General features: G+C 39.4%; 1 protein-coding gene across 1 annotated transcript in view; it reads right to left on the minus strand.

Moving 5' to 3' along the window:
* Positions 1–25203, minus strand: part of KLHL18 (Kelch like family member 18) — an 83498-nt gene extending 58295 nt beyond the window's left edge. Inside the window, exons 1-6 of the mRNA XM_053789677.2 lie at positions 24891–25203; positions 22485–22615; positions 16505–16645; positions 11578–11776; positions 2360–2520; positions 1668–1804 (exon numbers count right to left, since the gene is read on the minus strand). Of these exons, the coding sequence (XP_053645652.1) occupies positions 1668–1804; positions 2360–2520; positions 11578–11776; positions 16505–16645; positions 22485–22615; positions 24891–25049 (928 nt within the window). The 5' untranslated portion in view covers positions 25050–25203. The remainder of the gene's footprint in view (positions 1–1667; positions 1805–2359; positions 2521–11577; positions 11777–16504; positions 16646–22484; positions 22616–24890) is intronic.
* Positions 25204–26118: the final 915 nt, after the last annotated feature.

The following is a 26118-nucleotide window of genomic DNA, read 5'->3' on the forward strand; positions in this document are numbered from 1 at the left end:
AAAATATCTCATGATTACTAACTTCAAACATTTAAGCAATCTTCTCTTAAAAATAAAATTATACGAGATCAATATTGCAAAAAAAAAAAATTAATAATAATTACAGTATCTTCAGTCATATAAGTCAATTTTTCCCCAGAAACCAGTCCTTCTCGCCCCCCACAAAAAAATAAATAAAAAGGAGTCATGTAACTCATATAAAAAAAAAATGCATTTGAATCCATTTTATATTCATGGAGAAGCACTAATCCAATGAGAGTCTTACAGAGCCAGGGAAATGGGAAGGGTTCGGAGTAATCAAATTTGATCCAAGGAATGAAAAAGTTGCTTCAATTTAAAGCCATGAAAGACTTTTGCTACTATTTACAACTGTTGGTGATTATTGTTGGGAATAAAGAGTGCCAACAACCAGAGGGTCACATGAACCAGGTGCTGTAGTTGTTGGTTTAAGAGTCACAATGGGCCAAGGGATCACCGTGTTGCTCCGTGAACAACAAAACCAACAATATATTCCTGTAGCTACTGCATTTTTTTTACACCATATGTAACCACTATACCCAGTTGTTTCAGCAATATTTAACACAGGTATGCTGCATATGATATCACTTTGTCAATATAATATTTGTGCGAGCTGTACCACCAATAGTGGGTTGAGTTTATTATACAACCTGCCAGCTCGGGACATGACATACTTATCAATGATCCCATCTCACACCCTTATTGCATGCACTAGAAGCTTTCTTGGGGCCCATGGTCACTACTGTAATAATACCCGATTGTATGCTTGGATGCCCTCACTACAGTACTCGATGCATCAAAATTTTTATATGACGAAATAATCGCTAAATCGTTACGGGGGTAATCAGACACCACCCTTTCCCACTACATGTATGTACTCAATGATATAACGTATAAAAGTTTTCATTATGGATCATTTGATCAATAATATGTTCACAAAAGAAGAATATACTACATGCAGCCATTTAATCGATACTGACTACAGCTTTTTTCTAATTTAGAGACATTTTTTACAATCTGCCAAAAATCAAAGTTACTGTACATGGGTGTCAAGATGTAGACTATCTACTAAGCTCTCTGGGTACAATACGGAACAAGAGCTACCTCCCTTATGTAACTAAAATACCACATCACTAACTGCAAGAGAAGAAAATAGTAAAGGCAACTACTGTACATAAATAAAACTAGATAACATGATAATATATCACAAAAATACATTCAACCCCTTTGGGTCATTCACTGCTAAGACTTAAAAATAAAAATATTCATTAACAAAACTTGTTAGCAAAGAAGCAAAATATTGAAGGGTGTTTTGGAAGTCAAGGCACAAGCATGCAGAAACATTAAAGTAAAATATGTAAAGGTTTAGTAAGAGCAAATGAGAAGGATGTGAACTGAAACTGATGTTGACGATTACAGAATTGTAGATTTTCTCTGACTTTTGACACACATATTAATCTTGATCTGGTTTCACCCCTTGATGTTTCAGGTCCACTCAAGAGAATTCTTGATCTTACTTCATGGCACCAACCTTGAATTTCATCCATCTGTTTTGTTAAAATCATATTCAATCTCTTGTGTTATTTTAAAGAAGCTAGACATTTTCTTATCATATGTATTTCTCATCAGCACAGCGACAATCTTCTTACCTGATTTTGTAAGCCCACCAACAGCATAAATAAGTCCAACAATATCATTACAGCACCGTGGTCTTGTTCGAAAGCTCTGGAGGAGGGGTCGCCTTTCTGGCATTAGGTGATAATCTTTAGCCTCGTCTAACAAATCTCTGGAGAAGAAATAAACCTTGCTACTCTATACACCAATTAAACACACCAGCAATATACACCTACCATCCGACTTACGACTGAGTTCGGTTCCAAGAAACCGGTCGTAAGTCGAAATGGTCGTAAGTCGAATTTTACTACTGAATATCAACAAAACATTTTTGTAATGACTTTATTTTATTGTTTTATTTGTTATTTCATGTTTTACTTTACTTTTTATGCTGTTAGTACTGTATTTTATACTGTATGGTTTAGGATAAACACTGTGTACAACACACATAGTTGTTTATTTCCCAGAAATTTGGCATAAAAAACACGGTCGTAAGTCGAGCAGGTTGTAAGTCGAATGATAGGTGTATACTAAAAATAATTAATTAGTATTATCATCATAGGGAAGTACAAAACCCTAAGGGGTCATACAGTGCATGAAAATGGCTTGTAATCAGATCTGATCCTAAGAAAAGGAGGCTATCTCTAATTCCTTATACATATACAAGACCCTTTGCCAACATCGAGGCACCTCTGGTGAAAGGTCAAAAAAATCAATAACTACATACCTGCATTCATGTGATGATCTGATTAAGTTTTCAGTAGCAACACGGTCTGTCAGGTACTGTGGGGTTAGCAATGGCATGCGGACTTTTGTTAACAACTCAGGCAAGTTGTGACCTCGTTGGTCTAGGTCTCGCTTTGTCCACGCCATGACAGACTCGAATACCTGTTAAAATTTATTTTCTCTGTTATGTGTGTTTAAGAAAGTTTATAAAAGAGATTTAGTTCAACACTGAAAATCTAACAGGATTGAGGACAAGACTTCTCTGAAATATTACAAATTCTCAGTAAAAAAAAAATAACACAACTTATGGTATAAATAGGATAATCATCAAATGCTGAATGTGGTGTTATGTTGAATATTTTCCTATTTACATTTTGTACACCTGTTTACACCTCTAGACATCAGTACTATTTTAAAATACCAATAACTAGAGAGCACACCAAGATTCCAACCGCAAGAATATAGATGTCTGTACATTCAGTATCTTCTAATTTTACATGCATATCTCCAACACCTACTACAAGCACTGAGGCAGGAAGTAGTAACATCACAGACAACTCATCTGTGCGAACTCTCACACTCATGAATCTATCTCTTAAGTTACCTGCATCATTTGTTGGTTAATTATGTATGATGTATTTTGTATAAAAGATACTATAGCATTACAACTGGAAATTAAATAAGCTCTTATTCAGTACTACCTTGGTCTGCACAAATGTATGTTTTGGCATGCACCAAAAAAAAACAAAAAAAAAAAAACAGTTTTGATAAAGAGCAGAAATTTTCAAAGTGCCCACCATATGGCTGGGCAGCTGCATAGTGCTGTAGATGCTAGCTCAGTGCACTGAAAAGTGACTACTTCTGTCCACACAAATTTTATTCAACGTTTTCTCTGAGTTTTGACAGAACCTGAATATTTCAAATATTCCTGAATATTTCAAATATTCCTGAATATTTCAAATATTCCTGAATATTTCAAAAATTAGTTAGCCTGTCTACTACTGATGGGATTATCCATAAGCTACAGGAGGAAATTCAAACTCAAGGTGTCATGTCTTTGGTATTTAATCTATTGTAAAGTTTTTAAAGTTTAGATTGGCTGTAGAATTTTCACCTCTTGTACAGCTAGTCTTTTGAACACAAAATGAAGGCTTTGGTCTTGTAGGTGCTACCCAGAGTTTAAACCAGAGGTTCTTAACCTTTTTATGATCAGACACACCCAATGGATTGTCCAATGTCCCCATACCCCTTTCCCAGACTGTCGAAATCATCTTCACCATCACCAGTCCTATTAGGTACCAGCATGACTTCAAAAGATGTCAACAGCTTGGTTTCACTTAACATATGGATAACTAGGAAAATAACAGCTAATAGTTTATTCTCTTCTAACAACAACTTTTCTTAAAAACTGTTTAGAAATGCTAAAATCACTAGGTTTAAGGTACCCATCTGCTCTCGCATTCATCCTTTTAATTACCTATATACACTGTATTCAGATTTTCAACAATAAATAATGCAGTACTGTACAAGATTTTTTACAACTTATTTGACTGATATTCATCAGTCTTATGGTGATATCACCATGATTAACACATTTAAAGATGGGGTTATAAAATCAATGAATGTTTGGGTGCTGAGGAGAGGTGTGGGATTAAAAGATAATAAATCTGGGAGTTGTCACAGTTCCTCTTTGCTTATGACAAGGTTCTTTTGGGAGATTCTGAAGAGAAGTTGCAATGGTTAGTGGGTGTTGGAAGGGTATGTAAAAGAAGGAAATTAAAAGTGAATATATCAAAGAGCAAGGCAATGAGACTAACAAAAACTCAAGGAAGGGAAAGATTGGATATTGGATTGAAAGGAGGGAGTATGGAAGAAGTAAATGTATTCAGATACTGTGTTTGGGAGTGGAAACATCAGTAGAAGAGTCCATGAAAGGTGCAGTGAACCACAGAACAGATGAGGGGAGGGGGAGGAGGGAAAGTACAATAGATGGATGCTGAGGCATCTGCAGAAAGAAATAAGTTTATCCATGGTGGCAAAAAAGGAGAGTATACCAGAGAATAATGATACCAACACTTTCACTTGGGTGTGAGCCATGGGCTTCAAATGCTGCAACAAGAAACAAGCTGGAGGCAGTGACGCTGTCAAGTTTGAAAGCAGTGTGTGGTGAGTATATTATGGTGAGAATAAGGAGTATGGAGGTTAAAACATGGTGTATAGCTACCAATAATATACCGTATTTCGCGGCTTATTAGACACGTTTTTTCCATAAAACATCTCCAAAAACCACCCTGTGTCCTATAAACTGAAGTCAGTGATGAGAACTATAAGTTTGGGGTGTGGGGTGGGTTGTTCTCCCAGTTATGTCCGATGCCGAGTCATTGAAATTAAAACAAGTCTTATAAGCCATGAAATACGGTAATTCAGAGCTGAGAAGGGATTGTCGAGGTGATTTTGGCATATAGGGAAGATAAAGCATAACAGGGTGACTAAGATGGTACATAAATCTGGGATTAAAGGAAGGAGGAGAAAGAAATTGTTCTAGGAGGGGTTGGAGGAAGGGGGTAGAGGAGGCTTTGAGCACTGGGGGTTTGAACATCCAACAGGCTTATGCGAGAATGTTAGACTGAAATGAGTGAAGACGAGTGGCTTTTTATAACTTAATATGCTGCTACAGTGCAAACAAGGTAACATTTATGAAGGGATTTAGGAAAACCAGTTAGCCAAACTTTCCCAAACCCCTGGCAATATAAACACAAATGCAGTATAATGTGATCCTTTATTGACTACGTTTCGCCCACACAGTGGGCTTTTTCAAGTCACAAACAGAACTACCTGGGGTGGAAGGAACGCGAGTATTTATAGTCCGGCTGAGGTCAGGTGAAGAATGCTGCATCTGATGATGTACCGAGTTGGGTTGTAGAGTCTAAAAACTTGGGTAGCTTGGAAAGGAGACTGGACAAGTTTGTGAGCAGACCTTCTACAGTGTTCTTATGTGGGATAGCGATGAAGAAGTTTCTTGGCAAGTGGTTCAGCTATGTTATAGAAGCCACTATTCTGGTTGAAGTTGTCGGATATAGAAATAAGTGATGATTCCAGGATTCTTCGGTATTGAGTGTTGTCTTCTGTGGCGATAAGTCTTGAGTTTCTGTAGTTTATCAAGTGGTTGTGTGAATTACGGTGTTGTACGCAGGCATTCCTTGTGTCGTCAGACCTGCTTGCGTATTGGTGTTCTGAAATACGTGTTTGGAGGTCCCTTGATGTTTCGCCCACGTATAACTTGTTGCAGTCATTACAAGGGATTATGTATACCCCTGCAGAGGATGGAGGCTTGTCCTGCCTACTACTGGTGATGTCCTTGATGGTCGTGGTTGTGGAGGTAGATACTTGGAATGATGTTTTGGCAAAGATGTTGGAAACATGTTTGGCAATGGAGTTGGTGGGAAGGACTATGTATCTCTTCTCGGCAGTGTCTTCTCTGGGTGTGTTGAAGATGTTTAGTGCTCGCCGTCTGCAGTCTCTGATGAAGTGACGAGGATAGTGGAGTTTGGAAAATACCTGTTCAATTATAGTGCATTCTTCCTCAAGGAACTCGTTGCTGCAGATTCTGAGTGCACGCAGGAAGAAGCCTATAATTACACCACGTTTGGTTTTGGTGTCGTGGTGAGAGTAGAAGTGGAGAAGATCGTTTTGGTTGGTGGGTTTTCGATAGACTTTAAAACGAAGTTCGTGGTCAGCTTTGCAGAGTAGAACATCAAGGAAAGGAAGAGTGTTGTCGACCTCTTCTTCAAGTGTGAACTGGATTGAAGGCTCGACCTGGTTGAGCTTGTCTTGGAGAGCTTGAACGTTGAAGCGTTTAGGAGTTATGAGGAGAATGTCGTCAACATAACGGAGCCAGGTGACAGACGAAGGAATAATGGTGGAGAAACGTTCGGCTTCTAGATGTTCCATGTATAGGTTCGCTAGGACTGCACTGAGTGGCGAACCCATGGGTAGTCCAAAAGTCTGCTGAAAGAGGTGATTTTCAAAAGAGAAACACGTAAAGCCAACACATAGTTCAACCAGGTCGATGAAGTCGCTGGCTGGAATGGGAAGATCAAGTGAATCGTCAATTTTCTTGCGCAAGAGATCGATGGCTTGTTTAGTAGGTACTTTAGTGAATAGGGAAGTCACGTCAAGGCTGGAAAGTTTCTTGTTCCTGATGTTGATGTTGCGAATGCGATTGAGAAGATCACCTGAGTGTTTGAGATGTGCTGGACTGATAGTGCCCAAGAGTTTCGAGAGGTGTTTGGCGAGAATTCCTGAGAGCTTGTGGGGAGCACTGCCTATTCCCGAGGATATGGGCCTCAGTGGGATACCAGGCTTGTGAGTCTTTGGCAGGCCGTACATTCTGGCAGGTCTGGGGTTGCTGGGCATGGTGTGCAGAAGTTTCTTCCCTTGTTCTGAGCTCCTCAGAATGCGGCGAGTCCTTTGAAGAAAAGTTTTAGTAAGGTTGTCCACTTGGTTAGTTGTGAGAGGTTTGTAGGTATCTGGGTCATTAAGTAGATTGAGCATTTTGTTCCTGTAATCGTCAGTGTTCATGATAACAACACCACCTCCTTTATCAGCGGTGGTGACCCTGATGGTCGTGTCTTCTGCTAAACCTTTGAGTGCATTGATGTAACGTCGGGGTATGACTGGGGAGCTGCGTGTTGAGATGGCTGCTGAGATGATGCCTTGAAGATAGCCTTTTTGGAAGTCGGAGTCATTGTGTCTGTAGTTTTTGGCGATGAAATTGAGGTCTTGTTTTGGTTTCGTAATTCCTGTTGCGAATTTGAGGCCTAAGCTGAGGGCTTCAGTTTCTGTGGTTGACAGTGGACGAGATGAAAGATTTTGAATAATTTCAGGTCTTCCTAAACTTTTCCAATTACTATTATCGCAGAGTGTTTGTAGTTTCCTAGTAAGTCTGATCTTCTGTTGAACGTTCGCTGTGGCTGCGAATGATTTCGGCGGTGCGTCTGTTCATGTTGCCCCGGAGTGTTGTGCCTAGTGTTCTGGCTTGGAGAAAAGCTTCCTTTGTAGCATTGTTTAAGTCATCTGCACACTCTTCAAGGTAGGTCCGAGCTGTAGCGGAGAAAGGTGGTTTGATGTTGGCAATTTGAGGAGGGTGCGTCTTGGATGTCAGGAACAAAACACCAATCTACTTAATGACCCAGATACCTACAAACCTCTCACAACTAACCAAGTGGACAACCTTACTAAAACTTTTCTTCAAAGGACTCGCCGCATTCTGAGGAGCTCAGAACAAGGGAAGAAACTTCTGCACACCATGCCCAGCAACCCCAGACCTGCCAGAATGTACGGCCTGCCAAAGACTCACAAGCCTGGTATCCCACTGAGGCCCATATCCTCGGGAATAGGCAGTGCTCCCCACAAGCTCTCAGGAATTCTCGCCAAACACCTCTCGAAACTCTTGGGCACTATCAGTCCAGCACATCTCAAACACTCAGGTGATCTTCTCAATCGCATTCGCAACATCAACATCAGGAACAAGAAACTTTCCAGCCTTGACGTGACTTCCCTATTCACTAAAGTACCTACTAAACAAGCCATCGATCTCTTGCGCAAGAAAATTGACGATTCACTTGATCTTCCCATTCCAGCCAGCGACTTCATCGACCTGGTTGAACTATGTGTTGGCTTTACGTGTTTCTCTTTTGAAAATCACCTCTTTCAGCAGACTTTTGGACTACCCATGGGTTCGCCACTCAGTGCAGTCCTAGCGAACCTATACATGGAACATCTAGAAGCCGAACGTTTCTCCACCATTATTCCTTCGTCTGTCACCTGGCTCCGTTATGTTGACGACATTCTCCTCATAACTCCTAAACGCTTCAACGTTCAAGCTCTCCAAGACAAGCTCAACCAGGTCGAGCCTTCAATCCAGTTCACACTTGAAGAAGAGGTCGACAACACTCTTCCTTTCCTTGATGTTCTACTCTGCAAAGCTGACCACGAACTTCGTTTTAAAGTCTATCGAAAACCCACCAACCAAAACGATCTTCTCCACTTCTACTCTCACCACGACACCAAAACCAAACGTGGTGTAATTATAGGCTTCTTCCTGCGTGCACTCAGAATCTGCAGCAACGAGTTCCTTGAGGAAGAATGCACTATAATTGAACAGGTATTTTCCAAACTCCACTATCCTCGTCACTTCATCAGAGACTGCAGACGGCGAGCACTAAACATCTTCAACACACCCAGAGAAGACACTGCCGAGAAGAGATACATAGTCCTTCCCACCAACTCCATTGCCAAACATGTTTCCAACATCTTTGCCAAAACATCATTCCAAGTATCTACCTCCACAACCACGACCATCAAGGACATCACCAGTAGTAGGCAGGACAAGCCTCCATCCTCTGCAGGGGTATACATAATCCCTTGTAATGACTGCAACAAGTTATACGTGGGCGAAACATCAAGGGACCTCCAAACACGTATTTCAGAACACCAATACGCAAGCAGGTCTGACGACACAAGGAATGCCTGCGTACAACACCGTAATTCACACAACCACTTGATAAACTACAGAAACTCAAGACTTATCGCCACAGAAGACAACACTCAATACCGAAGAATCCTGGAATCATCACTTATTTCTATATCCGACAACTTCAACCAGAATAGTGGCTTCTATAACATAGCTGAACCACTTGCCAAGAAACTTCTTCATCGCTATCCCACATAAGAACACTGTAGAAGGTCTGCTCACAAACTTGTCCAGTCTCCTTTCCAAGCTACCCAAGTTTTTAGACTCTACAACCCAACTCGGTACATCATCAGATGCAGCATTCTTCACCTGACCTCAGCCGGACTATAAATACTCGCGTTCCTTCCACCCCAGGTAGTTCTGTTTGTGACTTGAAAAAGCCCACTGTGTGGGCGAAACGTAGTCAATAAAGGATCACATTATACTGCATTTGTGTTTATATTGCCATCGTCTCCTCACTGCTGCATTTACCACCCAAGCTTCACATCCATATAAGAGTGTTGGTACTACTATACTTTCATACATTCCCTTCTTTGCCTCCATAGATAACGTTTTTTGACTCCACATATACCTCAATGCACCACTCACCTTTTTTCCCTCATCAATTCTATGATTAACCTCATCCTTCATAAATCCATCCGCCGACACGTCAACTCCCAAGTATCTGAAAACATTCACTTCTTCCATACTCCTCCTCCCCAATTTGATATCCAATTTTTCTTTATCTAAATCATTTGATACCCTCATCACCTTACTCTTTTCTATGTTCACTTTCAACTTTCTACCTTTACACACATTCTCAAACTCATCCACTAACCTTTGCAATTTTTCTTTAGAATCTCCCATAAGCACAGTATCATCAGCAAAAAGTAACTGTGTCAATTCCCATTTTGAATTTGATTCCCCATAATTTAACCCCACCCCTCTCCCGAACACCCTAGCATTTACTTCTTTTACAACCCCATCTATAAATATATTAAACAACCATGGTGACATTACACATCCCTGTCTAAGACCTACTTTTACCGGGAAGTATTTTCCCTCTCTTCTACACACCCTAACCTGAGCCTCACTATCCTCATAAAAACTCTTAACAGCATTTAGTAACTTACCACCTATTCCATATACCTGCAACATCTGCCACATTGCTCCTCTATCCACTCTATCATATGCCTTTTCTAAATCCATAAATGCAATAAAAACTTCCCTACCTTTATCTATGCTTCAATGTAAACACTTGATCTACACATCCCCTACCCACTCTGAAGCCTCCCTGCTCATCCGCAATCCTACATTCTGTCTTACCTCTAATTCTTTCAATTATAACCCTACCGTATACTTTTCCTGGTATACTCAATAAACTTATTCCTCTATAATTTTTACAATCTCTTTTGTCCCCTTTCCCTTTATATAAAGGGACTATACATGCTCTCTGCCAATCCCTAGGTACTTTCCCCTCTTTCATACATTTATTAAACAAAAGTACCAACCACTCCAACACTATATCCCCCCCTGCTTTTAACATTTCTGTCATGATCCCATCAGTTCTAGCTGCTTTACCCCCTTTCATTCTACGTAATGCCTCACGTACTTCCACCACACTTACATTCTGCTCTTCTTCACTCCTAAAAGATGGTATACCTCCCTGGCCAGTGCATGAAATTACCACCTCCCTTTCTTCCTCAACATTTAAAAGTTCCTCAAAATATTCTCGCCATCTACCTAATACCTCCCTTTCCCCATCTACTAATTCCCCTACTCTGTTTTTAACTGACAAATCCATACTTTCCCTAGGCTTTCTTAACTTGTTTAACTCACTCCAAAAATTTTTTCTTATTTTCATTAAAATTTCTTGACAGTGCCTCTCCCACTCTATCATCTGCTCTCCTTTTGCACTCTCTCACCACTCTCTTCACCTTTCTTTTACTCTCCATATACTCTGCTCTTCTTATAACACTTCTGCTTTGTAAAAACCTCTCATAAGCTACCTTTTTCTCTCTTATCACACCCTTTACTTCATTCCACCAGTCACTCCTCTTTCCTCCTGCCCCCTCCCTCCTATAACCACAAACTTCTGCCCCACATTCTAATACTGCATTTTTAAAACTATTCCAACCCCCCCACTACTCATCTTTGGATTGATATACATAATTTTTAATTACTTTCAAGACACGAATTACTTTCAACATTAGTTCCATGTTTTCATGACTTTCTATTATTATTGAACCATTTTATTTGCTTCTTTGTTTTTAACTGCTTCATTAATTTGTTATATATGCTCCAGAACTTATGAAATTACCTACACCAATTCATATGACATACAGCAACTACAATTGCTCTAATCATTTCTGAATGATTTTCATTTTCCTTCTTTTGTATTTTTCAGGATTTAAGGATATAAATTAGTAATGTGATTCAAGCAAGTATTCATGTGGAGCGGCTGATACTGATTACCTTAAAAGCTCAGAAATACAAAAAAATATTTAAATGAATTGAAAAGGATGGCATAATCAAAGCAAAACACATTAAAAAAGTATAAGTACGTAAAGAGTTATTATATGGAGAACAGAGGAAAAACCAACACCAAAAAAGTTCTTTTATGCATCATCATTTATCTTTTTGATAACATCATAAATTTAGCTAAATGTCTGCTGATTTGGCAGTATAAAGAAATGGATACTTACACTTTCTTCACTTTGCACATTAAGTTCATCACGGGAGATAATTTCTCTTACATCTGAAAAGGATAGATTCAGGAACTCCTCAGATACAGAGACTTCAACGAAGTGTTTTTGAAGATAACGATTACTGGCTTCCACTAATGACCAGCAAGCCAATGTGTCGGCAAATGTTCTAATTCCTAAAACATTGTGTGGGTGTAACCTGTAACAATACAAAATAAAAATTGTAACAAAACTAATAGAGCTAATATGAATTATAACAGATTCTCCTAAGAAAAGCTAACAGAAAAATTAAAGAATGTAATACAAATTAGTAGGAAAAGTAATGTGTAGCATCTAGAAAAGACGAGGTGAAGCAAAAACCATCCCATATGTGCTTGCTTTATATAAGAGTAGTGTATGGCGGGATTTACATGCATATTCACAAAGCTATTATCTCAGGTTATGATTTTCCAAAGAAATACTTATTTTCCCATGATCTCAAAACAGCCTGGGTCACAATTCATGACCTATAGGTCAGAATGAGCTGACATAAGATGAGATCAGAGCATATGATAACCTTGGATTACAGACATAAGGTCAGAGCATAGGATAACCTTGAACAACAAATTGTAAGAGATTTCAAGATGGGAGGATGCTAAATCACAAAACTTTTCGTTATCTTGTTCTAGAACTCCCCGGTCACTAGCCATAAGCGTTAAGCAACACTTGGGAGTGGAAAGGAATCAGGTTTGATCCAAGGAAAGGAAGGGTAACTCCAATTAGATCAAGAGCTCTTCACCATCATCAAGACACCCTTTCATGAAGGTTTCAGTATCTTATAACTTAGAGGGGTCAACTGGTTTTCTCCTCATATGGTTTGAAATGTTAAGGTGACACTAGGAATAATTCTATAAAGATTGTCCCTGCATATTAATACACCCCTCAAAAGATATTTAATTCAAAAACTAAAAATTCATCCCCCAAAAAAATCACCTAAAAGTACTTATGCATAATTCAGGTCTCAAGAAATGTGCATTCCAATTTGAAGGAAAAAATTATTGATTCATTACTACAATGTTGTTCCAGAAGTGATCCAAAGATGAAAAAATAAAATTCTCTAACATCAGCCAAGGCATCATTGGAAGGAACAGTGCAAAACAATATGCTTAAACTTGAAGGAACTTGGATAAGGTCTTTCCAAGAGATCCAGTAGTAATAACCCAGAGATCCAGTAGTAATATCCAAGAGATCCAGTAGTAACAACCAAGAGATTCAGTAGTAATAACCAAGAGATCCAGTAGTAATTACCAAGAAATCTAGTAGTAATTACCAAAAGATGCAGGAGTAATTACCAAGAGATCCAGTAGTAATTACCAAGAGATCCAGTAGTAATTACCAAGAGATCCAGTAGTAATTACCAAGAAATCTAGTAGTAATTACCAAAAGATGCAGGAGTAATTACCAAGAGATCCAGTAGTAATTACCAAGAGATCCAGTAGTAATTACCAAGAGATCCAATAGTAATTACCAAGAAATCTAGTAGTAATTACCAAGAGATCCAGAAGTAATTACCAAGAAATCTAGTAGTAATTACCAAGAGATCCAGAAGTAATTACCAAGAGATCCAGTAGTAATTACCAAGAAATCTAGTAGTAATTACCAAGAGATCCAGTAGTAATTACCAAGAGATCCAGTAGTAATTACCAAGAGATCCAGTAGTAATTACCAAAAAATCTAGTAGTAATTACCAAGAGATCCAGAAGTAATTACCAAGAAATCTAGTAGTAATTACCAAGAGATCCAGAAGTAATTACCAAGAGATCCAGTAGTAATTACCAAGAAATCTAGTAGTAATTACCAAGAGATCCAGAAGTAATTACCAAGAGATCCAGTAGTAATTACCAAGAAATCTAGTAGTAATTACCAAGAGATCCAGTAGTAATTACCAAGAAATCTAGTAGTAATTACCAAGAGATCCAGTAGTAATTACCAAGAAATCTAGTAGTAATTACCAAGAGATCCAGTAGTAATTACCAAGAAATCTAGTAGTAATTACCAAGAGATCCAGAAGTAATAAGTACATATTAATACAAAAAAATTAATATTAAATAGCATGATAAAAAATTTATATATATGGCAGTTTGGAGGGATATGTTGTGTATCTTTATATGTGTATGCTTCTAATCTGTTGTATTCTGAGCACCTCTGCAAAAACAGTGATAATGTGCGAGTGTGGTGAAAGTGTTGAATGATGATGAAAGTATTTTCTTTTTTGGGGATTTTCTTTCTTTTTTGGGTCACCCTGCCTCGGTGGGAAACGGCCAACTTGTTTAAAAAAAAAAAAAAAAAAAACAGAAATAAGAGGGATACAAACTATAAAGAATAAGATTACATTGCTGTACAATATTCACTGACAAAAAAAAATGATGTGCAAAAATAAAGCACAACTACCAATAAGTTTATTCATAATGAAATATACTGTAAAATATATGGTGTATAAACACAGCAATGTCAGTCTTTAGCAGTTAATGTAATAATCAATGCTACACCAGATACACACTACAAACATTAAAAAATTTTGTTCAGATGCATTACAAGTATATATAGTACAGTCTAGGTAGTAGGTTGGTAGACAGCAACCGCCCAGGGAGGTACTACCGTCCTGCCAAGTGAGTGTAAAACAAAAACCTGTAACTGTTTTACATGATGGTAGGATTGCTGGTGTCATTTTTTCTGTCTCATAAACATGCAAGATTTCAGGTATGTCTTGCTACTTCTACTTACACTTAGGTCACACTACACATACATGTACAAATATATATATATACATATATATACACACCCCTCTGGGTTTTCTTCTATTTTCTTTCTAGTTCTTGTTCTTGTTTATTTCCTCTTATCTCCATGGGAAAGTGGAACAGAATTCTTCCTCCGTAAGCCATGCGTGTTGTAAGAGGCAACTAAAATGCCGGGAGCAAGGGGCTAGTAACCCCTTCTCCTGTATATATTACTAAATGTAAAAGGAGAAACTTCGTTTTTCCTTTTGGGCCACCCCGCCTCGGTGGGATACGGCCGGTGTGTTGAAAGAAAGATTTGTAGCTTTCTGGTACAACATGGCATTTTAGGCTAATTCACTTTAAGTGAATTTATTATGGTAGTTATCAAAGGACATGGTTCATAATAAGTACATACAATATAAGGAAACGGGTTGTTAACTGGAAAACAAAAAATCATTGACTAATCTGAAGTACATTAACTCCAAATGTCTTTTAGAAGTTTTGTTTTATTTCCTGAGGACTTATTAGAACTTAGAATCCTAGAATTTGAGAGTACATTTTTCAAGTACAGTAATTTTAAAGTTTTCTTTTATTTATTTATTTTTGTTCGAGTTATAGGCTTGTGTGTACCCTTTAACCCTCTGACTGTCGCGGCCATATATATACGTCTTACGAGGTACCGTGTTTGACGTATATATACTCATAAATTCTAACGGCTTCAAATCAAGCAGGAGAAAGCTGGTAGGCCCACATGTGAGAGAATGGGTCTGTGTGGTCAGTGTGCACCATATAAAAAAAATCCTGGAGCACGCAGTGCATAATGAGAAAAAAAAAACTCCGACCGTTTTTTTTTTAATTAAAATGCTGACTTTGTGGTCTATTTTCGTATAGTATTTATGGTTGTATTCTCGTTTTCTTGGTCTCATTTGATAGAATGGAAAACATATTACAGAAATAGAGGTGATTTTGATTGATTTTACTATAAAAAGAACCTAGAAATGGAGCTCAAAGTAGGGGAAATGTTTGATTTTTGCCAATGTTCAAAAGTAAACAAATGATGCCTTGTCCAATAAATGTCCAACTAGCCATTCTAATATGCAGTCATGAATGGGTTTATGTTATTTATACAAATATTACAGTATTCCAGTAGTCTGCATAATAGTAAGTCTTCTATTTTTTGTTTGAATAAAAATTCAAAATAGAAAGCAAGAGTAATATCAGAGGGGCCTGGAGATGTGACTGATGAACAAAGAAAATGTTATTTTAGAGCCAGGAATGTCTGCATTGTTCATTCTAGACCTTATTTTGAAATTGTCATATTTTCATGAAATTGGCAAATTGCAAATTTCTGACCACATTATTAGGTAGTTGAAATCGGTAAATGGGCAGTTTCTTGTACTCAGTTGATAGAAAAAATGGAGTTCTAAATAAATAGCTATGAGTTTGGGCGACTGGAACAATGGAATTAGCCGAAAAAAGGGCTCAAAGTGGGCGAAATCGCCGATTTGTAAACAGCGCCGAGGTCGCTAACTTCACGAGAGCATAATTCCGTCAGTTTTCCATCAAATTTCGTTTTTTTGGTGTCATTACAATCGGGAAAAGGTTCTCTATCATTTCATAAGAAAAAATCATTTTTTTTTTTTTTAAATTTTGCGACACCAGGAGACACCTCAGGATTGGGGGTTGCGACAGTCAAAGGGTTAATTATATTGATCAATTCTGCACTTTCTCTCCTTAATATTTAGAAAATTTAAGTGAGCCAAGATCTTTAACTTTTCCAGTGATTTGCTTGGCTATCAATTTTATTGCAAAAGTTTTGGGCCTTCTACTAAAAGCTGGTCTTTCCTGTACTCATGTTCTTTATATTGTATAGTTTGTTTATCAGTTTATAATTCTTACTGCTATGGTAATATTTACTGAGGATTTATTGTAAACTTTTTCTTTAATTCTTGATTCTAATGGTGCTTTTAAAAGCATTGGAAATAAGGTAGGATAGTGGTCAATTTTGAAGTGTGAACATAACTAGAAAATAGAACCACAGAATAAAGTACTTCCTGAGTAGTAAAAGCTAACCTGTGTTACTTCCTTTAACTGACCTCATAACCTAGCTTCATTGAATAACAAAGTGGCAATCTTTCACAAAACAAATGACCAAAATCAACATTGCTCACCTGTGTTTGAGAAAGTCTGCACATGCTTCTCGTACTTTAGAGAGCTGAAGGAATGATGCCCCTACCAATAAACTTTGTACATTAGCACCATCAATCTTGACTTTTCCAGAATAGGCAAAATTGATTAGAGATTCCAGGGCACTGTAAATACAAATATTATGAATAAATTTCATATATGAACAGAGGTTTAAATAAATCATCATCATCATTACAGTGTTCCTCTACTTCAAGGGACAAAGTTATATTCTTCAGAGAATAAAAAAATGATTTTAAGATGATTAAATATTCACTTGGACCCTGCTGTTACCACACTGCAACTTAAAAATCAGTAAATTTATTTTTTTCAATTTGATTCTCCAGGGATGTGGACATGAATGTTATACAGCAACATCATGGAATCTTGGTACAACCTTCTTGCCTACTCCTGGCCCCTTCCTTGGGTATGACCTACTTCCACTGGGAAATCCCACCTACCAGTGAAAATGCCTTCACCTGCTGTGCCTCCCTTATCTTATGCCAGTACATAAGTGCCAATCTTCCTGCCCGTGCTTCAGATTCTTCAAGACTATGGTACTCGTTACCAACTCCAAGGCTGAGAGACTGATTACCTCATCTTTTGTATATAGTTCGTCTTCACATAATGTCCTTGAAATGTAGTGATAAAGCCACTGGATGGCAAAAAAAATCTACAAATAAAGATACCCAAATGTTGTATGTGTGTCTAAGTCTTCATTCTCTAGGGGTTATGTATAGCTCAGCCTAAGCACCATGATCTGAGGGATGACAAAACACACACATTTTCTGGATGGCTACCAGATCTCTTAAGATAAGAAAAGATATTTTATTTGTACAGAGGTCAATGACATTTCATACCACGGGCGGGATTTGAACCCACGGTCAGAGAGTCTCAAAACTCCCGACCATCGCATTAGCCACTGGACCAGTGAGTCAATGACATTTAAATGTGCATGTAGAAAGCCCCTTAATATGCAGAGTATTTTGAGTAAACTTAAAACTTGAAATTAATAAGGAAATGACAAACTTGAGTATTTTTATATACATTTAGAAGTTACAATGAATACAAGAAAATTAAATATCCTATTAGTACAGATTCACATCCCTTTATCCAAAATTCTGAAATTCAATAAGTTCCGAAAACTGAAGTTATTTCATGGAGTGTGGAGCGCCAGTCATCTCCATGCTGGGTCATGCCACCATGTGGTGGCATTGAGAATCATTGTGAAATTCAAAAAAGTCTGAAATTTGAAACAATACAGGCCTCACAGGTTCCATATAAAGGGATGTGCACCGGTACATGCTATATGTGTTTTATCAAGTTTAACTGCTTGTAGAATTACAGGTTTGATTATGATCACAAGTAATGAGGATTCTAGCATATTAGCATAATGGGGACACAATGTTTTAATGGTTGTGAGGATTACAGATATTAAGAATAAGATTATACAGTTTTTCAATATGTCTGTGACAATGAGAATATGGATATATAGTTGTCACATATTTAGCTGATGTTATAATATGTTAGGGAGAGGTGTTTTTGAATGGTAGTTTTGAAGATGCCAGCCGAGATGATGGCTTTGGAGATTTCCGGCAGTTTTTTCCAGATTTTGGGCCCTTTTATGTACAATGAATTTTTAGGGATTTAGCCACCAGTTTTCCCCACTGCCACCTTGCTGACAAAAAGTTTGCTGACATTATGCAGATATGCCCTCTCTTGATCCAGTATCAATTCTACACAGTTTATGCCTGTGACTGAGATAGAAGTCACACATGTAAAAGGTGTAAGAAAAAGCCCTAAGCCACTAATCACTGAACCTTATCTATTAATATCAGTTAAGGGTTACAAGGATCACTTTCTCTATAACCTGGTCTCAGACCAGACCTAAATTAGAGAAAATATTACAGCGACAAGTGTATGTGGGATATGAAATTTATCCGGTTTTAAAATTTTAGATCATTATTATTTCCTTAATAATCCACCAAGTTATTAAACAAAGTTTTTTTTGAACCAGATCAATCTGACTAGGTCACACAAGCTGTCCCTACCTGCCAGCCAGTGTTCAGTCACATCATGTGTCATATTGATGATGCATGGGTAATGAGAGCCTTTCACAACTTCTTGAAGAGGTGGGGTATGGGAGAGTTATTTTGACAGGTCTAGGGTGGAGAAAACATAGAAGCAAAGTCTATATAAAGGGGCACAAGCATGTAGCTCGCCCTACTTAGCTGATGGTCTCATTGGCCTCATGACTTAGGCATGGCTCTGGAATTCAGAGTAAGACTGCTGTTTGTAGGCCTTTAGTACCTGACCTCTATATTTTGCCTGTTCTGATAAGGTTTATTACTAAAGTGCTGGTGTGTGTGTTCCTATAATTGGCATACTTATTTTTTAATAATAATGACATGAAAAAGACCTTGTATTCATTTTCTTCCCCTCCTATAACATTCCTAAAATGTGTATGTCTTCAGAAACAACATGGGTCTAAACATTTTGAGGTAGCTTTAAAGAAGTAAGAAAGGTTCTGGCCCTCTAGACCAACCCTAGAGGTGGCAGTCTTTGTAACTAAAATTAGAAGCATGACCATATGGTGTTAGAGGTGTGTGGTCTTAGCTACACTTACAGGTAGGTAGAGAGGCATTTTTGAGATTTGAGGAGTGTTTTGACCTGGTTATCACTTAGTGTTCTTGGCAACAAAATACAGCAAGTCTATGAACATCTAAGGTAAAATTAACAATATAAAAAACTACTAGTGTGAATAAAACAAACACAAATAAATACACCAGAGGTCAGAATTCACTGCTGACTATCTGATCAACCAGGTTTTTGTTGCCAGCAGCCCAGATCTACATTGCTATCACAGCCTGACTACTCCAACACTGCAAGTAGTCTACCTTCCTCTTAAAAACTTCTACTTTTGTTCTGTTACTATTACTTTAAAGCATCTGCAAGAACTAGAAGTTTGAGGTCTCTTGAACAACATATGCCGACATAGAATTCTCTATTTGTACTTAACCCTTAAACCGTCCAAACAGATCTATGTTCACATGAGTAGTGCTCCAAAAGTAGATCTACGTTTTTTTACATATTTTCAAATATAACAAAAAAAACGTAGATCAAAGTTTTTTACACGTTTTCAAATGTAAAAAAACAAAAAGAAGCTTTACGTTTTTTAACATACTTTCCAATGTTGAAAAAACGTAGATCTACGTTTGGACAGTTTAAGGGTTAAGGTATACAGTCTTGCTTTTCGCTGGGTTTATACCTGTAAGTGGACATTGAACTGCAAGATCTGGAAAATGTGACTAGTAGTACATCAGGTGACAAGCTTGATACCTGTATTTCCATGGCTGTATAATTGACATTCACTCAGATATATTCTACTTCAACACCAGACGACACTGAAATACTCTACATTATATGTATTTATGTAAACAGCAAGGGGGTTAAAAGAGCAACTACAGTATGTATTGCCAAATACTATACCTATTATTTTTTATGTGCAGTACCAATCTGTATATTACAGACAGTTTGGTATTTCTTCATTTTAATGTGGGGGCAAGTGCTAAACTGTAGGGGCTATATAGTGTTTGGGAAATGGGAGGCATTAAAGTTCCACCCAAGGAAGGGGACCAATTGATGCCCCTCACCAGCATCAAGGCACCTCCCTTGAGGGGACAGTTTGGTAGATTCAGAGTTCCTGGCCTCAACATATCCAAATCAGAGGGGATGCAGTGTGAAAGAATTACATACAGACATTCCTACACTAATGAACATGTTGGGTTCCTGAAGTTTTTATGCATGTAGCTCAGCTGTTCAGAACTCAGAACCTGGCATACTCTTACATTTACATGAAAATATTAATGTTTACCCTGCATTTAACAATTGATATTCAATATGTATAAATGTACAGGACATGTAATTGCCAATTACATTTAGAGTTGCAGCATCATCAACATAAGCAAAATATGTAATTCTGTGCAAGTACAGGTGCTGGATTAGTCTGCACTTGGTCTTGATGCATTAAAAATAAGTAAATACTGACTGCCTTCACACACAACATACCTGAACCTAGAGTAGGAGCGTTCAAATATTTTGAAGGTTTGGAAACCTCATTTTAGAATATATTACTATACTAATATAATGCAGAGAATTCATAGTTTGGAAGTTAGGAGGAGGTGCGGGATTACCAAAACTGTTGTCCAGAGGGCTGAGGAAGGGTTGTTGAGGTGGTTCGGACATGTAGAGAGAATGGAGCGAAACAGAATGACTTCAAGAGTGTATCAGTCTGTAGTGGAAGGAAGGCGGGGTAGGGGTCGGCCTAGGAAAGGTTGGAGGGAGGGGGTAAAGGAGGTTTTGTGTGGGAGGGCTTGGACTTCCAGCAGGCGTGCGTGAGCGTGTTTGATAGGAGTGAACGGAGACGAATGGTTTTTAATACTTGACGTGCTGTTGGAGTGTGAGCAAAGTAACATTTATGAAGGGGTTCAGGGAAATCGGCAGGCCGGACTTGAGTCCTGGAGATGGGAAGTACAGTGCCTGCACTCTGAAGGAGGGGTGTTAATGTTGCAGTTTAAAAACTGTAGTGTAAAGCACCCTTCTGGCAAGACAGTGATGGAGTGAATGATGGTGAAAGTTTTTCTTTTTCGGGCCACCCTGCCTTGGTGGGAATCGGCCAGTGATAATAAAATAAAATAATAAATACTATACTAAAGCTTATCCAAGAAGTAAAGCATTAATGATACAGTGGAACCTCGGTTTTCGTTTGCCCTGGTTTTCGTCGAATTCGGTTTTCAACGGCTTTTTTCGTCAAAATTTTGTCCCAGTTTTCATTCATCACCTCGGTTTTTGTCGAGTTGACAGTGGCCTGCTGTACCGAATGTGTCCGCCCACGCCCACACAAAGCATCCTACACGTTCTGAGTCAGTCTGGCTTTGTTTCTCGTCGGTAGAGGGTGGTAGTGATGGTGGTAGTGAGGGTGGTAGTGATTGTGGTAGAGGGTGGTAGTGAATGTGGTAGAGGGTGGTAGTGATAGTGGTAGAGATAACCTCTCCTCCTTCTCCCCTCCTTGCTGTCTTCCATACACCAACAAGTCTTCAGTAAAGGTAAAGTGATGTTAAATGTTCATTTATCCATTTCATTAGTTCTTTATATTTATTTCTCATTATTTTCTGTATGTAAAACTATAGTTATTCTCTATAAAATGTAATTTTTGTTAATACTTTTGGGTGTCTGGAACAGATTATTTGGATTTACATTACTTCTTAAGGGAAATATTGCTTCAGTTTTCGTCGAATTTGGTTTTCGTCAGACTTTCTGGAATGAATTATTGACAAAAACCAAGGTTCCACTGTACAAGACAAATGGTAAAAATGCAAAACTTGTACTCACTTCAATTTTTACATAAAAATTATTATTCACATTAAAATATAAATACTGTATGTCTCAAGGACCTTCAGCCATGCCTTTTTCTATACTGTCAGTCACTCCCATTAGAAAAAACAAATAAATCAAATGAAGACTAGACAAATAATCTCGCCTCTCTCTTTCTCCGTGTCTCATGAAAGATCACACGGACAACTAACAAGCTTATGGAGAAACCTTAGGGTTCTGCTGATAACTCCTGACCTAGGCATTTAGCAACTGCCATTCTATTTATTTGTTAGTAAAGACAAAGAGGGTGCATGTGTAAATAACCCTATTGTAATTCAAAAATTCTTAATATATCCCTTAACAATTAAACCCAAAGGAAAACTCAAATACAACACATCAAATTCATGCCCCTCTACACAGGTACTGGTACTGGTACTGCTGCTGCTGCTGCTGCTGCTGCTGCTGCTGTTACTACTACTACTACTACATGCATTATTTAAATAACATCCTCCATTCAACAGAAAAAATGCAAAGCCATATGCAAATCATTTAATATTTGACAATGAAAATTTTTATTTCTAGATACATACTTACCTAGGATCTATTCCTTGCATAGTTATTTCCTTTTGTTTACTCTCAGCCATGTCATGAGTAAACATGGCATTGAAGTAAGGTATGACAGCAGCCAAAACTATTCTGTGAGCTGAAAAACACTGGTCATCTACCTGAAAATATGCAATTACAGATGGTTATCATAACCTTTCAAAAAAAGAAATGGAATAAAACACACAAATAACCCGTACATAGGAGAAACTTAAGATAACGTTTTGGTCCAACTTGGACCACTAACTAGTCACACACTAACACACAAAGGTAAGGAAGCCAATATATATGCTGTTAGTTATAAATTTCTTTTCCCTGTGTACATATTATTTGTGTATTGTTGCTGTCATGGTATTGTGCCTTTTTGATTATAAGAAAACAGTTTTCATCAGCTCTAGGCAAGATCTAAGGAAGAAGTTATTTAAACATTATTAAAGAGAACAGACATAACAAAAAATACATAGCAATTAGAATGATTTATTAAGACATGAAAACAAGAGATATTAATTATGAATGAAGAGAGGACAGCAACTCTTTAGTTCATATTTATATGAACCATCATTTTTATTTAACTCCATTGATAGTGGCTGTGATTATGGCAGTGACTATGGTTTTGGTGGATATAGCTGTCATCAGAGTGGTAGTGACTGCAGTTACATGATGCTTGTGACCAATTGTGATAGTGGCTGTGAATATGGTGCTAATGATTGTAGTAATGGTGGTAGTGGCTGTGGATGATAGTAGTGGCATAAAAACGTATACCTAGCTGGATGAATATTATTGTAGCCAGCTGGCCCAGTGGCTAACTCATCGGTCTGAGAGTTTTACGATTCTCTAACCATGAGTAGTGGCATGAGTTTCCTGATACTTGTTGCCCCTATTCACCTAGCAGTAAACAGATACCTAGGAATTTATCAACTGATGTGGGTCACATCAGAGATCCCAAGAGAAAAAAGCCATAGTGCTCTGCTTTCTTGTGTTATCCTTGGTTAATAATCTGGTATACTTGACAATCTACATATCACTTAAAAATAATGAATATCCATCAGGCCTATTTCTATTATTATATTCATGGAGATGCACTAAACCTGTGCGAGTCATACAGCACTTGGGGAATGGAAGGTAATCAGGTTTGATCCAAGAGGGTAAAAGCTCCAATTCCTTCGACTAAAGGGTCATATAGCACCTATGTTCATTTGTTAGACTAATAAAGAAAAATATCCCATGATTATTAATTAGTAGAAGTATATTCACAGTGAAGCACTAAACTCAGAGGCCATGTAGTATCTGGTGAAAGGGAGGTAATCAGGTTCAATCCAAAGGGGATGGCAGGTCCAATTCCTTGGATCAAGAGCCCCTTACCAGCCAGCATCAAGGAACCTCCCTAGAAGGGATTAATCAGGAAAAAAATATCAATGAGAATTAAAAATTAGTAGAACATCCATGGGGGAAGCACTAAACCCACAGGGTCCTCCAGTTCCTGGTGAATGGAAGACAATCAGGTTCAATCCAAAGAGGATGGCAGGTCCAATTCCTTGGATCAAGAGCCCCTCACCAGCATTAAGGAACCTCCCTAGAGATCAACAAGGAAAAATATCCATGGAACACTATTAGTAGCATATTCATAGGGGTAAAGCCCTAAACCTATAGGGTCCTACACCACCTGTCATTGTAATAATGTTTGTAGAATTACCGACAATATGTAAAGTAAAAGGACACAAGTGCAACTAATGTGACATTTTATTGTGGCAACGTTTCGCTCTCCAGGAGCTTTATCAAGCCGCCTGTCATCCTTTGCTAGACAAGGAAAAATATCCAAGGATTATTAATTAGTAGAAGTATATTCATGGTATATTCATAAGGGTCCTACAGTGCCTGGTTAATGAGAGATAATCAGGTCTGATCCACGGGAATGTACATAATATTCCTTGGATCAAGAGCCCTCCAGAAGAACTGTGACCTTCCTTCAGGGTCATTGATCCATATTCAAAATTTCCGTCAGCCTGACAACCGTCACCAGTCACTGGTTACTCTCTCTAAATTAACTGTCGTGTATTTGCCGATATAGAATATACATCTACTTGTATAGAAGTTGGTAACTTAAACACACATCTGCCTATTTGCTGATACGAAATATACATGAAACTGTATAGTAACTGGTAACGAAATTTAAACATATTTCGGCCCCGGAGGCGGCCACCTGGGCCGACCTCACCTGAAATTCAGGTTAAAAATCATCAGAAATTAACAAATAATGGAACAGTTCACCAATATTTTGTGCAATACTAGCTAAAATATAAACAAAACCTAATTGCCATGATGATGTGTTAAGGTGAGGTGGGCAGGAGGAGGGCAGGTGAGGTGGGCAGCAGCAGCAGTAGGCATCACCTAGCTCACCTTGAGGGTCACATCACACAGCTTCCCCTTCCTTCTGATGTCCTCCATCACCTGGAAGCCTCCCACGGGGAGATCATCTTGGTTAAATATGGTAAAGTCATCGCTCTCCACTATGCTCTCTAACTCCATTTCAAACTTGATGTGTTCCTCCTCCTCCATGGTTGACACAATGGCCGCGACTGCTGTTTATAAACATGGGTTGCCTCCTAACTCCCTATTGGCCGCTACCTTCACTTCCTCGGCTAATCAGATTCGGGCTTAGTGCAGACTCGAAGGCAGGCTTTGTTTTCATTGGTCGGTGCTGGTGCGGGGCTCTTGTAAACGACCGCTTGTCAGGGGAGTGTATACAGTATCAGGTGTGCCCATGCTGGGGACGGGCGCGCCTGTACCGGGGACGGACGGGCGCGCCTGTACCGGGGACGGACGGGCGCGCCTGTACCGGGGACGGACGGGCGCCCCTGTACCGGGGACGGGCGGGCGCCCCTGTACCGGGGACGGGCGGGCGCCCCTGTACCGGGGACGGACGGGCGCGCCTGTACCGGGGACGGACGGGCGCGCCGTACTGGGGACGGACATGCGCGCTCCCGTACTAGGGATGGACGGGCGCGTCTGCGCTGGGGACGGACAGGCAGCCCGTACTGGGGATGGAAGGGCACGCCTGTGCTGGGGACGGATGCGCCCGTGCTGGGGGTGGAAGGGCGCGCCCGAGCTGGGAACGGATGCGCCCGTGCTGGGGATAGATGGGTGCGTATTAGGGACGGATGTGTCCGTGCTGGGGATAGATTGGGCGCGTACTAGGGACGGATGCGTCCGTGCTGGGGATAGATGGGCGTGTACTAGGGACGGATGCGTCCGTGCTGGGGATAGTTGGGCGTGTACTAGGGACGGATGCGTCCGTGCTGGGGATAGATGGACGCGTCTGTAATGGGGACGGATGCGCCCGTGCTGGGGGTGGAAGGGCGCGCCCGAGCTGGGGACGGATGCGCCCGTGCTGGGGAAAGATGGGCGCGCACTAGGGACGGATGCGCCCGTGCTGGGGAAAGATGGGCGCGTACTAGGGACGTATGCGTCCGTGCTGGGGATAGATGGGCGCGTCTGTAATGGGGACGGATGCGCCCGTGCTGGGGGTGGAAGGGCGCGCCCGAGCTGGGGACGGATGCGCCCGTGCTGGGGAAAGATGGGCGTGTACTAGGGACGGATGCGTCCGTGCTGGGGAAAGATGGGCGTG

The sequence above is a fragment of the Cherax quadricarinatus genome, chromosome 68, assembly GCF_038502225.1.
Source record: "Cherax quadricarinatus isolate ZL_2023a chromosome 68, ASM3850222v1, whole genome shotgun sequence".
Taxonomy (NCBI): domain Eukaryota; kingdom Metazoa; phylum Arthropoda; class Malacostraca; order Decapoda; family Parastacidae; genus Cherax; species Cherax quadricarinatus.